Genomic DNA, 16,311 nt, shown 5'->3' with positions numbered 1-16,311 from the left:
AGAAAGCCAGAGCGAGCGAGATTCGTGCGTTCTCTCAAGCAACGAAGCGAGTTTTTCATATTGAATTAGTGGTTTCAAACACTAAGGAAATTCTCTAGGGATCGCCATTGCGTAAGAAAATTAATCATTTTTGTTTCCGGTGGCGGGATCGAGAGGGTGTCAAGTATAGTTTTACAGTCCGGCCGCCGTGAGTTGTCCATTGACAGCTAGAAGGGGTAGGGGGCAAGGTTGCCAGGTAAGAAAGGGAAACGCCCACATCACATGTACACAAAAGGGTTCCGCGAAGGAAGGAGCCAGAAGGGACGATGAGCGTGAAGTACCCAAAGGAAGAATCCTTTGTTTCGGCGATTCGCAGAAAGGGATTATTTTGCCAGTTCAGGCTTGTTTCAGTGCTTCATATGCATGTAACAACGTTGTATGACCAGGCAAGGGTGTGGGGTGCATTTGGGGGACAGCGATTGGTTGCAAACCATGTTAGCGCAGGGTTCTCCGCCCCTCCTTTTAAAGTGCCATCGGACAACTCTCGCCGGCTGGACTGAACTGTAGGTACACATGAATTTACACCGAAGTTTCTCATAGTTGAGCCTTGAGCGATCGAACTGCTTAAAATACTAATAATGATACATGAGCTTGGTCTCACCATTGCACCATGGTGGTGGAGTAGAGGAGGCAGGGTAGGGCTAGGAGTCCGCTGCTGGTCCAAATGGCGGCGAGCGCCCATCTCGCCCTCCGCTTCGACTTCCGGTGCTTCAGCGGATGCACTATGGCCATATACCTGCAGGTTTTTTGACATGATATGAAAGGACAATAGGGTACTTTCCTTCATCAAAGAAAACGAAAGGCATTGATTGCAATTCGTTACCCACCATTTGTGTATTCATAATATACAAATTATTTGGTTTTAGTAATCCCAGTTCAGACGAATGGCAATGGTCAATTTTGGCTGCATTTGAAAAAGGCCAGATTGGCGCCCATGCGATGACACTCCACGTGACGTCTCAGGGACCTAGTCTCTATACGATTAGATAGGAGTTTTATATCGTCTGAGATTACCAATGCATGCATGAGGCACAGAGCTCAGGGAAACATGTCTTAATAATCACCTATTAAAACTGCCTAAGGTCGGAAAGTTTCCTTCGTTTGATAAGGTATAATAAAAGATAATCCTTATTTAAGCCAAGCGCTACCTGCTTGCAGACTTGTCTAGCAGCCTGCATCGTATTAGCGCTCAAAGCCTCGCCCCAAGGTCACCTCACTCGCCGACAGCGGGAACCAGAATGACGTCACACGGGGTTTTCCCAGCATTCATACTTAGCTGTCGCGTTTTCGCGCGATTGAAAATTTTCACTTTTCATTTAATCGCTAAAAATAGATATCGTAATTTAAAAATCTAAAAGCGTGAAATAAGTACTCCAGGAGTAATAATCTTTCGATTTAAGCAATAAAAAATAATTAACCATATTAGTAGTATTTCTAAAGGTTAGTTTCAGTTCTATATCTTTTCATTTTCACTTACTAAATAATGGTTTTATTTGAATGGTAGGATGTTCGTGTCCTTAGCACTCTCCTGGTTTCTGGTCTGACCACGGGTCGTTGTCCCGTGTGCTTGGCCTGTGTCCGGCAAGCGAGCGCGTGTCTGATTAGGACTAGGATGAGGGCTGCATGCCTAATTTTGTGTCACCCCGTGCCACACACTCTGGTGGTGGCTTTCACTGGACCTCGTTGATGTAAATGTAGATTGAGATATTTGCGTACACGGTGTCACACTTAAATAGGTGCCCATAGATAGAGTGGAAGTGATCCCCATTATATGAAAGGAAATAGTTAAATTTATATGCGGGAATTGTTTTGGACAACTTTAAGTTTATCTCCGATTTTCTGCAGCTCAAGCTTAGTCCCTACCCGTAAAACGAGGATTTAGGAGGAGTTTTTTCCCCGCCGTAGCGGGGTTGAACTGGTTGAGAGTATGGGAGTTCCTGCTGTTTTAATGCTTCCCAAAATCTACTCACAAATTTATATGCCTAGTTAGGCTATTCTCGTGGGTTTCTGCTGCAAAAATTTACTCGGGACAGGAATAACTGTATCAATAATCGAGTGGTTTAGAAAATTATCGAAATTACGAGTGAATACCTGCTTCTTGTATGTGAAAACTTTTATGCAGGAATTTTGTGAGAGATGCAGGAGTAGAAAAATCAATCGTTCTAAGGCATATGTAAATGGGGGCAGAAAAGAGTTATTTTCAAAATAAAACCGAGCTTCGAAGTTAGGCATTTGTGTGTCGAAGCTTAGAGTGAAGACTAGGAGCAGAAGCTTTTAGAGTTCAATTGAGGGGAATGTTACGTTACCGAATCAAGTGTTAAACAGTAGCAAATTACTCTAGGAAAGTATTTAAATACTCTGCAAGATTTTATTCATACATCTTTTAGAAACATGGAATAGAGAATATAGAATTAGTATCGGCGATATCAATTAAAGTAAAAGGTTGCTTATCCTGGTCGCACAGTTTCTCTTCTACGATAGTATCGAACGGTCTGATTCGAGTGAGGGGGTTTGAATAGACGGTTAGTAAACTTTTTCCTGGGAATGAGAAAATTAAGCTACCCATGTCACGAGGAAATTAAAACACCGGAGTGCTGTTTGAATCATTTTTGAGATCGTTTTAATGTAAAAGACAAATGTAAATGACAAATTGACGCTCTAATGCATGAGCAAAAAGCTTGTTTGTCGGATAAAGATAACACTTTGGACTCAGCTTTTGTTCTTGTCTCAAACTTTCAAGGCAAACAGTTAATGCTCCTAGACCTTGGGGAAAATCTTGTCGTTGATATTTCTAAAATGATTTGGTATACTAAGTATGATTTTGACCTCATTTATCCATCCTATTCACCGACTCATATTCAGATAATTCACCGCCATCATATAATATTTTGCTCCGTATCCCTACTTTTGATCACAGCACGTGTGATACAATTTTTCGGAAAATATTTTTTAAAAATTAGATGTATAGAGCATTTTATTCTCAGTATTTTTATTTCTCTATCGAGAGTGAATTTTTGCTATCAGCGATCATTTGCCTTCGCTAATTGCAATCTCCATAACATTTTTGCTTTGATGAAAAAAGCATTGTAAGAACAATTGAATTAATGGAGAATATATATAATCACCAGTGTTAGTCAGCGGTATGTCCATTCTCAAAGCCTTTTTTCTCATGTTTTATCGCGCAATGATTGAAAATTTCTCTCCGCGCCACGTAGTCCTAAAACAGAGGAATTTAGAGGACTATTAGAAATAGAACGCGAGCCACTGTTCCTAAATCGTATGTTATCTCGCTGCGCAGCAGTTCCCGAGCAGTTTGATGTCGCCGGAGGTGAATTGTGTACGTTATCGAAGAGCTTTGTTTTCAAAAAAGGAAATTGGCTAAATACTAAAACTGATTGTGCGTTAGCCGGCAAATGAAAGTAGAGTAATCAAAAGAGAGATTTGAATTCGGAGTAGGTAAAAGCTAAAAATTATTCACAACTCGTCGAAAAAGCCGCTACATGAATGAAATCTTTCATAAAAAGCTTTTTATTGTTCTGTGCCAATTATTAAATCCCTTTTCGATGTGCCGCATTACATACTAGAGCTCTGTTTCAGATAGAATGGCACTTGGAATAACCCGCGAGATTGCAGTAATACCAACTAAATCGTCACAATAACTACTCAGAGCCTTTAAAAGGACTTTTTTCTACTTTTCTGAAACAAACAATTTCATTCAATGACGGAATTACTAGCCGCTGCATATTCACTGCCGGACCTTTCTATTTAGCGCAACGATTTTCGTTCAAGTCCAGGGTTTTCACAAATATTTATTTTTCTATAACATCAGGGTTGGAAATATGATAATTTTGAGGGTATGAATTCTATTGAATTGGCTTAACTTAATGGAGTTACATTGCTTTACGTCCAACAACGTAGCATATCGAAAATTACGCGGTGTCCTACCATGCGTAGGTATACTATTTTTAGCCTCGCTCGGTTGGTATTTAGACATAATGCGCTTGACTTTAGAAATAACAACTAAACCATCATATCAACTACTCAGATGCTTCGAAAGGACTTTTTTATACTTTCCTGGAATAAAAAATTCATTGAATAACGGAATTACTCGCCGATAAAAACTACTACTCTACTTCGGCACTTCTGAAACTCTCGCCAAAACAATGCATCATTAGTTCTTAAAGGGTTTAAGCGTTTTTAAAATAACAACCACGTATTTGCTACTTAGAGAATATAAATGTCTTCGGTGCATGAAGGTTGTTAATCCATCACAGATCATGATTATATCGTAAATATTAAAAATCTATATATTCGCGATTATTATGCATTTATCAGGTTGAATAAGTTGAGAATTTTTTTGTGTATCCTCTGATGGAGGATATTCAAAACTTCTTTACCTTTCTGAATCTGGGATCCTAGCCGCAAAGAAAGGGTGGTATCTCAAAAAAATTATTTTTTCAGGCGTATCTTAAAATTCCATCCCAGAAAATCGTAAAATGTGTAAAATTTGAGCCATATTATAATTTTATCTAAAATTTCATCCATTGTGGACTGGTATTTGATTTTTCAGATGAGATTTTATGGCTGAAATTTTGCGCGATTTTCTGGAATTGAAATTCATGATACCACTGAATGAAATAATTTTTTAGAGGTATTATTTTGTGTGTAGAAGCGGTAGTCATTATTATTATGATACATTGCTGCAAGTAGCCTATTGCCTGGTGGCAGCATTAGATGTACATAAATAACAACAGAATAGATATCCATGGTAAAAATAATACACTAATTCAAATCTCATACAACTAAAAATTTAACATTGTCCCAATAAAACAATTTAAAACAATCCATTAAATAGATTAATTCTAATGTAATTCAACCAAAAAAATTAGCCTTGACCCAACTTCACACTCTCCCTTTTAAATCATTATGTAATTAATAAATAAGTGATGCACACTTCTTCCTAAAAATTTTGGCATTTGCAGGGAAGACTTTAAAAATCACTTCAATTTGGTAATTCCACTCCTTTATTGCTCTATGTAGGAAGGACTTTCTCAAAATGTCTGTTTTCTGTTTTTTTAACTTAATTTTAAATTTATGGTCTTTTCTTCCTATGTAGCAGGGTGAGTCCAGCTTCAGACCTAATTCTTTCCAACCCTGCGCATTTGTAAATGCTTTGTATACCCCTGGCATAACTAATACTTTGTTTTAGTTATGCCAGGAAAGGTTAAAGTCAGAGATGTGGGGTGTGGGATTTCCAATTGGAATGATTACCTGTCGACGGAAATGGCCGTGAGGGAGAACACGGAGGCGGCCACACTGCAGTTGGCCACGAAGTTGGAGAGGGAGCAATATGCGGCGCCGAAGGGCCAATCGCCGTCCAACATGAAGACCAAGTTGAAGGCGCAGTTGAGCAGGGCCAGTAGCAGGTCAGATATGCTAAGGTTTACCAGGAAGCAGTTGGTGGCCGTCCTCATCCTGCGGTGACCTGCAGACGGTAAAGAAGTCAATTAATCTCGAAGTTTTGAAGGAGAACTTTCGATTAAGGGGTTGCTCTTAACTAGAGTGATAAAGTTTACGCCGTTTAGTTGATGTGAACTTCTGTGGGTTTAGGAGCACTTGTAGTCCGCGTATATTCAAATTTATGCTATAGGTTTGGGTTCACCACTACACGATCGCCACCAAAAAATGTATTCTGTCAACTGTGATTAGTGAGGTACAAATTTTCCACTTCAAAATTTCTACGTTGGTATTGCAGATAATTGCAGCAGCATGAAAAAATACCGAATTAGTCCGTGCCAGTTGGTTATGGGAAAGTGGTCACTTTTCAAGTATCTAATATTTTCAGTGTAGTAAGGCTAGAATGTGGAAAATGATTTACTTTGAAATTAATTTCTAGAATTTTCACCAAATATATATTGATATGAGCTTTTAAAAGTAATAGGGAGCGTAATAAAGAAAAGTAATATAAAATTCAAATATCTTTAAAAGTTGAAATTTTTTATCATGTTTAACACAGAGAATGAAAATTACCATTTGAGAAACAAATCAGTTTTAATTGAAGTGCTACATACCAACCTATCACCATGCTCCGTGCAGCGCTGCGGTCAACTACTCGCGTTCAGCAAGTGACCTTTAAGCGTTTTAATACAGCCCGCTCAACTATAGTCTGTTTATTATTTTAATGCCATATGATGAGAATTTGGATGGAAAGAGTCATTCTAACATTCTATGTTTAAAGTAAAAAAAAATATTTTGCGTGAAAATAGTGCTCGGGTCTCAGAGGCAGTGCCATGGATTGTAGTAGCGAGGTATTCCGTAGCCGTCGTCTGGTCACATACGCGGAAAGAATTTTTGCGCGTGTTTCTAACTATATTTTATTTTATTTATTTTATTCTCAAACCATCGGATACAGCTCTTATTGGCCATTTTACACCGGGGTGTTCAACAAATGTAACATGTAAACGTACACAAACGACCATGCCCTGGACCGGGGAAACCTACCCAGGCGGGACTCGAACCCGCGACCTCTTGTTTGGTAGGCGAGAACGTAACCCCCCCGCCACCGAGGCCGGCAATAGCTTCATTTATGGGAAGTCTATTTTGCCGTGATTTTATTGTGACCTACATACGGAAGGTTAGATCAGCTTGCTCCTCCTCAATCTTTGCTTAAGAAAATATTCACTCTTTAACGATTTTTTAACTGCAAATCCTTTATTTTAATGTTTGTTATTCCCATGCATTGTAATCTTTTTCCTTACCTTCCAAGGGAAAATTTCCATTGGACATTTTTTCTACTGAAAAAAAATGCCTTGCGCGCACATCCCGAAAAGTTGGTCGCCGTAATTTTCTCCTATAGAACTCGCTTCTCCGAAGTCCCCTAATTGTGAAGCTTGTTAAATATTTCAGGCGTAGGAAGATTACCGTACGTTTGTCGCTCGAGTTTTCTCGGATTGGTGCCATCCTGAAGGAGTGAGCTTTTGTTAAGGAGTATGTGTCAAATAACATTGATCAGATTAACGGAATTTGTTCACCGTTCGCTGCCTTTTATCCCATACCAGAGATAAATGCGAACTCGAATCATGGATAATTTAGCTTAGCTTTGCTCGTTTAAAGGTAAAATTTTCTCGTTATAATGTTTCCTTTCGTTATTTTTACAATACAATAGAAATGAGTTGAAGATAAAGAATAATTTTCTAATGGCGCGCGCCCTCTAACGTTCTCGTGGCCACGAGCTGGAGTATTAGAAGTTTGGAAATCTCGTCAGCAGCTTGTTTTTGTATTAATTATCCGTAGCGTAGGATTGGAATGTTGTGTTACAACTTAGATTTGGCTCGGTTTCACCCACAAGTCACGCCAGTGAGTCGGCAGGTGCTTTCCTAAATACTAGGCTATTATGCCGAATGGAGTATGAAAACTAAGTCTGGTAGGAAATAATCGGAGTAAGCAAATACACGTATAATACCGAATGGCTCATAAAAATCTATTCCATCTGGAATAGCACCTCACTAATGGTTGTACTTGATATCATAAGGCTAGCTTACTTCATCGTATTAGAAAGGTAAATGGAAATGCACTTAGCCAATACTAGAAATCAGGGTCTGGTGGACGATCAAAAATCATAAGAAAAAAATTTAGTGCTGCGGAATTACTTAACATTGTAACGGATAAAGTTATTTCACTTCGTTTAAGTTAAATATTTTCACTTTAGTTAGACTTAAAACTTTATTTAGGTATCCTTCTAAGAAATTAAAATTTTCCTCTTTTGCCTTTTTCATAAATATTATGGTAAAGTATAAAAAATATTACTAAGTACATAGAAAATAAATGTTGCTTATTGATTGTAGGGAATCCTTCGTTGAATATTTTGTTAACGGTAGTTATTTTTGATATTTCAGTAAAAATATATGAAGTAAAATATAATAAAAATATGCCTACTATTAATTTAAGTCGCGAATTGGGTTTGGTTCCAGACCTATGATTGGCTGTGCATAATAACACCGCTTGGAGTAGAGCAGAAAGTTAGTTGCTACATCATCTATGGTGGCGAATATGAAATGAGATAACTTTGGCAGATTGTGATAGGTGAACGCAAAGTGGTCTTTTCTGATCTTCGGATTTTGATAGTAATCGTCGTAGTCGTCCTTCCCATATGTTCTCGATATCCGGCGAGAAAGTATCACTGAAAATTTTCTGCATAAGACGGCAGGAAATGCGATGATCCATCAACATTTTCTCCGGTATTCGCACATTATGTTCTAATTCAGCCAGGATCTCTATACTAAGTTAGTCTCTGCCATAACTGAATTCTGTGTTTCAATCTATCAGAGCCTGCTATTACACGGTTTTAATTGAAGTGTGTAGTGAGCGAAGCCGAGCATTCCTTGAGCAACTTCTTGAGCAACTTCTTGAGCTAATTATTATTGGCCCTTTGTTGTTATCGCGTACTTAAGTGACATCATATCGTCGTAGAATATTTGTAGTGAATATATCTTTCGAGGCCTTGCCTCGGTATTTGCTGGTATGATGATAACTTTAAATTGGTATTTTCCAATATGGGTATTGGACTTTTTGTAAGAATGTGATAAGTGTAGGAATGTATTTGCCATTTTTAGAACTTTGCTTTAACCCTCCGTTAGACGCGTCACAGTTTGGTCTGCTATTTGTTGCGCGGCGTCTCACAGACACCATTTTGGAATGGGTGAACGAAATGCATGAAAGTAGAAATAACTGTTTTAACTACAATAATTAATTAATTGAAAACTTAATTTCATGAATAGACAACAAATTTATGCAAGATAGAGATGGAGATGTTTGTATTAATAAAAGACTTAATGCTACTTATTTTGACGTTCCTTACAGTTTTTCTTTCATCGAAATTACATCAACCTGTTTTATTTGGGCAGTAAATGAAAAAATATTTTTTTTTAAAGTTTCACAGTTTACATATTTAGCTAATAACCTTGCTAATAATTTTGACTAAAGGGGGAATTATTGATTTTGGAGTCATTTTATTGATAGCGCGTTCAGTTGAACTAGAACCAAAATATCAGATTGGAAACTTATTTTTCGATGCAACAACAATATTATTTTGTGTATGTTTACGGCTAATGTTATGGATCTACATCGACGTAATAAGCCGCCATGAACGTATGTAATAAAGGTCACTCAAGTTATGTGAGGACCATAGTTAAATTTTTCGCAATATTAATTTTATTCAGGTGTTATATTGATTACAATAAAAAATTTACAGATATAAGATGAATAAAAAAATTTAATTCTTTAAATAGTTGTTCAATAAAGAATATTATAAATTGTTGTTTAATAGTGTGAATTATAAACGTATTTAAAAACTTTGCAATGAATATCACGAAACTATTAGTATGTAACGTATTGTTACTCAATTTGTCGCGAGGCGTCTACCTGACTCAAAACAAGGAAATATCAAAATTTATTCCATAAATATCACAAAAGATATTATAATATTGGTGACTATTTCAGAATCATAAAATAATAATATATAAGGAATATGAGTTTCCTAACTATGAAAATACAATGTGGGAAAAGGAAAAAAGATCGCCTGGCGTCTGGTAGATGCCACGTGACCAATGTAAAATGAATTATTTATTAACTTAGTTTTCCCTAATGTGATTTGCGTGATATTAATAGGTGGTATAATTACAGGTGTATTTTTAAATTCAGTTTAAGACCTGAAGGCCATATACGAAAATTAGTCCATAATTACTGGATATAACGAGAGGTTCAACTCGCGGATCCCGCCACACGATGATCCCGAGAAAACAGGTTTAATTTTCTCTCAAGGGTATCTAGTTCGTCAAAAATTACTGAAACTGATTTAGATTTGAATGATTCGCACTTAAATTGGTCGCGTCCACCTAGCTGCCCATATAGTCGCAATGTACGAACGCAATTGATACTGATGATGTTATTAACTCTCTCTAACCCAGAGCTACTTCTGTGAGAAATTTAATTTCAAGACTTCTCATTTTTTAAAATGTAAAAATTTTCTACTCAATTATAATTATTGTGGCAGCTACATATTTCGCCATTTAACTCTACACCACAAAAGAACACGTTGTTTTAATCTTCCCTGAGTAGAGCTGAAAATGTATGCATTTTTGATGTTAATGAGAAGCAACATTGGGTTATACTGGGATAAGCATCTTGCCGTGTGCATGAAAAAAGGGTTCATACTGCTCAGGGAAGTCAGAAAAATAAAACTGAGGATTGGAAGTTACGGAAATTTCAGGGAAATTAAATAATTACCTGGGAAAAACTTGGATCTTACATAACCCATTTCACTTTTGGGAAACCTTTTAGCAATATAGGAGTTATTTGAGCGAGAGACATTTATACAGTGATTTTCAATGGCTTATCCTTCAAAGAAACTGGTCACGTATTACCAATGTAATTGTTATTGACTGAATTTGCAGTATTTTATCAGATAAGGTGCCGTGATCATATTCTAGGGTGATAAGTATGTACCTATTAACTTTTTTCTATTTTTTCTCACAATCAGTCAAACACAGTAGTGGAACTAGCTGCTGTTACTCTATTTTTTGGAGAGCCCAGGAAATAACATTTTCATTGATTTTTGAGAATCGGAAAGGAGAATGTTTTTCAATTTTTTTCTCCTGCCAGTTTTACGATGCTTTGGTGGCGAAACATGAAATATCATAGCGTTTCATGGAAAAGGGTTTATGACTACACCCGTACTTCCATCATGAACGCTACGAAGCACCTTATACCTCGATTTTTTTTGCGAGTGCATTTGATAATAAATCGGGTCTCAGATGGCGTCGCAAATTTTTGAGTGGGTGGCAGCACTCTTGAATTCTTTTATTATTACAAAGAGTGGCTGAATGGAGAAATATGTTTTTTTATTTAAACGATTTTTTTCATTGGTGACTTGCTCATTTTATTCCTTTTTCATCAGTAGTTGCAATCATAGCAAAGTATTCCTTTACTAAACTTCAATTTTTAAACGAGTAGCTCAGTTTATTTTGTAGCTATAGCGTAGTAAAAAAAAATTCATCTGATGATGTACTCTTATTCAGCAAAGTACCAGAGCGAGCAGTTTTATGTTGGCAGTGAATGCATCAGAATCAACTTGGAAAAAATTGATACTAAAAATTAAGCTATTCGATTATTCTGCTTTGTGTTGTTATTTTTGTATTTAAAGTAATGCTAGATCACATTATAGTGTGTTTTACATTTACTGAAGCTCCAAAACATTCTGGTTCATGACGAAGCCCTTTGGAATCCCTGTCACGATTACGATCGGTTGAGTCATTATGAGTTTTTATACAGTGCAGGGATAGAAGTTTGGGGGTGATTAGAGCTACAATGGTATTGAATAGGTCGATGAATGGTAGGTAGGTACACAATTTGTTGACAGAGAGGAAGAAATAATTGGTTAAGGTTTAATAACAGCATGAAAAGGAGCTGAGTGCATGAGATACGCAGGGGAAACCTAATGATGTGGAAGATATTTCTAGGAATGTTAGAGAAAAGCAGAGAAATCGGAAAGTCAAGGGAGGGGGCAGTTCAGAAACCTACCAATCAGTGGGACATATGCCATTAAGCCCTCTGCACATATTTCCTCTTGTGCATTATTTTTTGCATGACATCCCTCCAGTTGAGGGGAGAAAAAAAAAGCTTCCCATACATACTTGTTATTTGTCTTCTGACTTCCGAAATAGTTTCGGGCGCAGAAAAGGCCAATCGCGAGGTGGACTGGGGTATTAAGACGACCGGTTGCGGGCATTGGCTTTCGGTCCTTTTCAAGCCCTCTCTTTCTGCATTTTCCTCGTCGTCATACGTCCGTGTTGGTACGCGAAAGGTAGACTACGGTCTTTCACTTTTCCGAAAACCGCAGTGCAGTTCAAAGGTTTCACGCAGACCCCTTGCTGGGCTCCGCGATCCGCCAGCCTCTCAAAGGGGGATTTATTTTATTCATTGACCGCACCGCGATCGTTTGTGAGTTCGAAATTTCAGCTCCGAGTCCAAATATAGACCAACAGGTATGATTCAGACGAGACCAAATAAGAGAGAAGTTTTTACTTGAGCAGGAGAGAACAGCAGTAGTTGCGGCTTGTCGTTGAAGAAGAAGTTGATCGGTTTATGAATCCCCTCGTTCAGTGCTATCGTAGGAAAATTCCATTTTATGGCCGAGAAGAGGACTTGCTGATGGCGGATACAGCATGCAAAATTTTATGCGGTGCATATTCTATTGCGTCATGTACTGTCAACTTTTATGGTCCGTCATATTTGTGAGAATAAAAAAACCTTCCGCATTAGGTGGCTCACTCAAATAAGATGAAAATGACCCCAAAGTTTTCGAAACATTCGGAAAGTTTCAGACGTCATCAATTTTAGAGAATGCGAAACAGCTCGAAACGCATAGCCATTATCAAGCATTTTTATTTCCCTTTCTGTGGATGTTTCAAGGACGGCATCTGGTGACTTGCTGCCGATAATTAGGCAATTAGGATATGAATGAATATCTACAAGTAATAATTAATTTTAATATTGTAAAATATGTTTGGGATAAAAAAATTGAAAAAAAACCCTTTGTGTAGATTTGTCACTGTTATTTGATAATGGGGTGAAGCCTTTGCATTGTATAAATAAATGGATGTTCTACGACCGTTAATTAGATGAAAGGAAATGAATTTCTCAAGGCCTTACTCTTTCTTGGGCATGAATAACGGGGGACAAGGAAGGGAAATGAAAGGTCGTTGGTAAGTTAGCAAGGATGTCAGTGGGGTGAAATGCCGCAAATTTAAACTAAAAACACGCGAGCACACACATGTACGTGCAGGCTCACTCACCTACGTGATTTCCACCTCGAAATTTTTTCCTTAGAGGTGCGAGGTGCGTGAATGGGTCTGTATTGATTATTTTGGCTTTTCACCTATTTTAGTGTGAGCGGGTCAGTGGCGAAAGTGAAAATAGAGTGCCAGAGTTTGTTTTGGAGTGAAAAGTGTGTGCTTGAGACCCACGCAGAACTTTGTTCCCGCGGCAAATGTGCTATGTGAGTGAGTGAGTTTGCATGTATGTATTCTTGTCCTTTAAGTTTAACTTTGCTGCATTTTAAATAAAAGTAACTGAGGCGGGAGAGATATAGTGGAATGACATCCTTATGTAATATAAAGATAGATGGCGTTTTTTCCACAAATTTATTTGATAATTTACGACGATTTTCGACCGACAGGTCATTTTCAAGCACAATGTGAAATCGTTGAAATCAAGAGCCGAATTTTTACATCGCGGATGATTGGGAAGTGGCGGGGAGATGTACCATTTTGTAGTGCACGTGGGAAATGCGATTGCAAGGAGTAGGGAGTGGCCCATGAATGTTCGTTCGTATTTCACACAACGCCCTATCTTTCATCCCCTTTTTTCACCCAATAAAAGGTACGACCTTGGGGAATTTCACTTTATTTCAATTTTTTGTGGCTCGAAGGTTTTTATTAATGCTATGGAATGTAAGGAAGCTATTTCTTCTTGTTTCATCGCGGATATTCGCTGTTTCCTCATTAAAAGCTGTCAATATCTTTCAGTATTCAAACGTAATGAAATATCCAGTGATGTCATGGCAAAGTTAGCAGTGCCGAAATGCACTGCCCATAACTTTTTTAGAAATGAAATATTACTTTGTTTGTACTTTCATTACTAGTTATTATTTAAATTGTGTTACTTATTTTTGTGTTGGTTACGAATGCAAATATAATAATTTTTGAGGCAAAAAAATTGAAAAAAGTAATATTTGATTAATATGTATTTTTTAATCAGTGCCGGAACGGTGGTCATGACACCACTGGAAACGCCGAAATGAAGTATTGTCGTGTTCCCGGGGCTTAATTTTAATAAATTGGAATACATATCTTGCCTTCGGTGTTGCTTTAGCCTCCGCTCGAATTCAAACTTGAAAAGGATCGAACTTTTACGTAAATATTATAATATTTTTATACATTGTGAATTGTTAAATTTGTATTTGCGTGATGACTCTACTGATGTCATTCCGAGTAAATAAAACTACATTTTCCTGCACACATTCATCATTCATATGATAAAAAATAATCAAATACAGCATCTTGAATAATTCACCCGTAGTTTACCTCGTAAAATTTAAAGTGGATGAATTTTAGCAACCAGTGAATTAATCATAAAGGCTCATGGCATTGCTCGTAAATTACGGTATGGATGCACTACTTATGTCAACTGATAAAAATGCGAAATGTGATTATAAACTTGGTCTTTGATTAGAGGGGCTGAAGTAATTTAAAAATACTTTATAAAAAATAGTGTTAAAAATATTTTGAGTTGCAATTGTAAGAAGGGGCGTGGAAGTTGAATTAAGTTCTTGAACCTTATTTTGTAAGTTTACTATTTAACTCTGCCAGTTTTATGCTATTAATTTATTGGTATACACAGTAATTTAGAAGAAGGGATGATGGAACTGAAATATTTTCTATTCTATCACTTGCGGTATATTAGCACAAATTTCGTATGCTCCTCTGTTCCACGTTTGCTGTAAACATTTCTATAGAGAGAATAATATGGGAAGTTACATCGTATTGCGGGACCACATACGCCACATTTTTTATTACAGAGTAGCACTGCATTAAAATATTCATTGAACAGAGAATTGAACCCGGGACTAAACTGAGATATATTTTAGATTATTGTTTTCAACTTATATTCTCTTTTTTTGTTAGATTTGCGATTCTGCGGTATCCATACAGTAGTGATTCGTGTCAAATAGTCCTGTTGTGCTGACGTTCGTTGTAGATAGCAGGGAAAATTAGCGTATTGGTTTTGCACATTTCAAGGAAAAACAATTATTGGGTACAAACAAAACCTCTCGTCATTCCAGTGAAAAATTTGAAGAAAGGTGAAAGGTCGTGATGTCATTTAATTCATACCTGTAAAAAGCTCTGTCACTCTAAAAATATTAATTGAATCTATCCGTCATTATAATTGAGTGAACGAGAGCTACAAGCTTAATCAACTTAAGAGAAAAACAAGCGTAGAAGCTGCTGTATGCATATAAGATTTGTGGAGGGAAAGCAAAAAATGTGACACACGAATGAAAGTAAAAAGTAAATTTAATCCAATTTGATGGCTCCGCTCCAATTCTCTTTGAATGTTTTTCATGTTGAATTGTTTAATCGGTTGTTCGAGGCATTAAAAATTTATAGCATTGCTCCATTACTTTCGTGTCCCTCAGAGATCGGAATATTTATAACGTTACATGAATTTATATTAAATTAACCTTAAAATAAAAAATTCAGGATTCCATGCGTGAAAGTTCAAATAATAATAATTTTGATTCATCGCATCGGCGATGCGTATCTGGGACAGGGTTAGTTGCTTTATTTGAAATTCACACCTTGATTAGATTACTAAGCTTACAATTATTCCTCTTACTAGTTCGTCTCTTATATCAAGGTCAAGAGCAACGCTCTCGAGGCAAAAGCTGTAATGTACGACGAAAATTCAATGCTCGAGGATTAGCCAATTTTCAATTCTAACAATCAAACAGGAAAATGATCGTCTCCTTATCTATCGCTTTCGGCTCCTGAAAAACCTGAATTTTAAGATGAGAATGTTTTATTGCCAGGATGAACCGCATATACTTCCTTTATCCCCGTGTATTCCGCGCCAGTCTGTGCCTTAAGAAACTAATATACGAATTCAAAAACTTCGGAGACGACTTAGCAAAGTTATTAGATAAATCACCTATTTATTAATTTTGACTTTTACACTAATTTAGCTGCATGAATTGCTACGTGAATAAATGTAATATCCAACTACAGAAAATAGGAAGCCAATAGCTCTCGTAGCCGCGAGAGTATGCAAAGGAAATATTCTTGCAAAATCCTTTTCAGTTGGAGAAGAGCCGTTTTGGAATGCTTGTCTTCATTTCTCTAGTGGCTATTCCATAAGCATTCCAAGAATCGTCCAAAGAGGGCAAGAATTCAAGAAATTTTGCAAACGTTGGTAAATGAATTCTCGGGAAGGCCCAAGAGGTGTTCACTTTTGATCACCATGGAAACGCTCTGTTTGATGTCGATTTTTTTGTAGAGGTTTGAGCCTATCTCATTCAAGAATGTTGGCGTAGCCTTAGGACTGAATTCCGCTAGTGTTTCCTGTCACTCATTTTTTCTCACAGAACCAGATGCTCTTGAGCAATTAGTGAGATCGCTTTTTTCTTCCCAGGGAAACGTCAGAATTTTTCCGGGCGCT

The 16,311-nt window shown here is 37.2% G+C and overlaps 1 protein-coding gene across 1 annotated transcript in view; it reads right to left on the bottom strand.

Annotated features, from left to right (window-relative positions):
* Positions 1–16,311, bottom strand: part of LOC124159112 (tachykinin-like peptides receptor 86C) — a 230,499-nt gene that overhangs the window by 18,623 nt on the left and 195,565 nt on the right. Inside the window, exons 2-3 of the mRNA XM_046534669.1 lie at positions 5,311–5,524; positions 641–775 (exon numbers count right to left, since the gene is read on the bottom strand). Coding sequence (XP_046390625.1) covers positions 641–775; positions 5,311–5,524 — 349 coding nt within the window. The remainder of the gene's footprint in view (positions 1–640; positions 776–5,310; positions 5,525–16,311) is intronic.

The sequence above is a fragment of the Ischnura elegans genome, chromosome 5, assembly GCF_921293095.1.
Source record: "Ischnura elegans chromosome 5, ioIscEleg1.1, whole genome shotgun sequence".
Classification (NCBI taxonomy): domain Eukaryota; kingdom Metazoa; phylum Arthropoda; class Insecta; order Odonata; family Coenagrionidae; genus Ischnura; species Ischnura elegans.
Note: the sequence above shows the minus strand (reverse complement) of the source record. Positions and strands in the feature narration are given on the sequence as shown.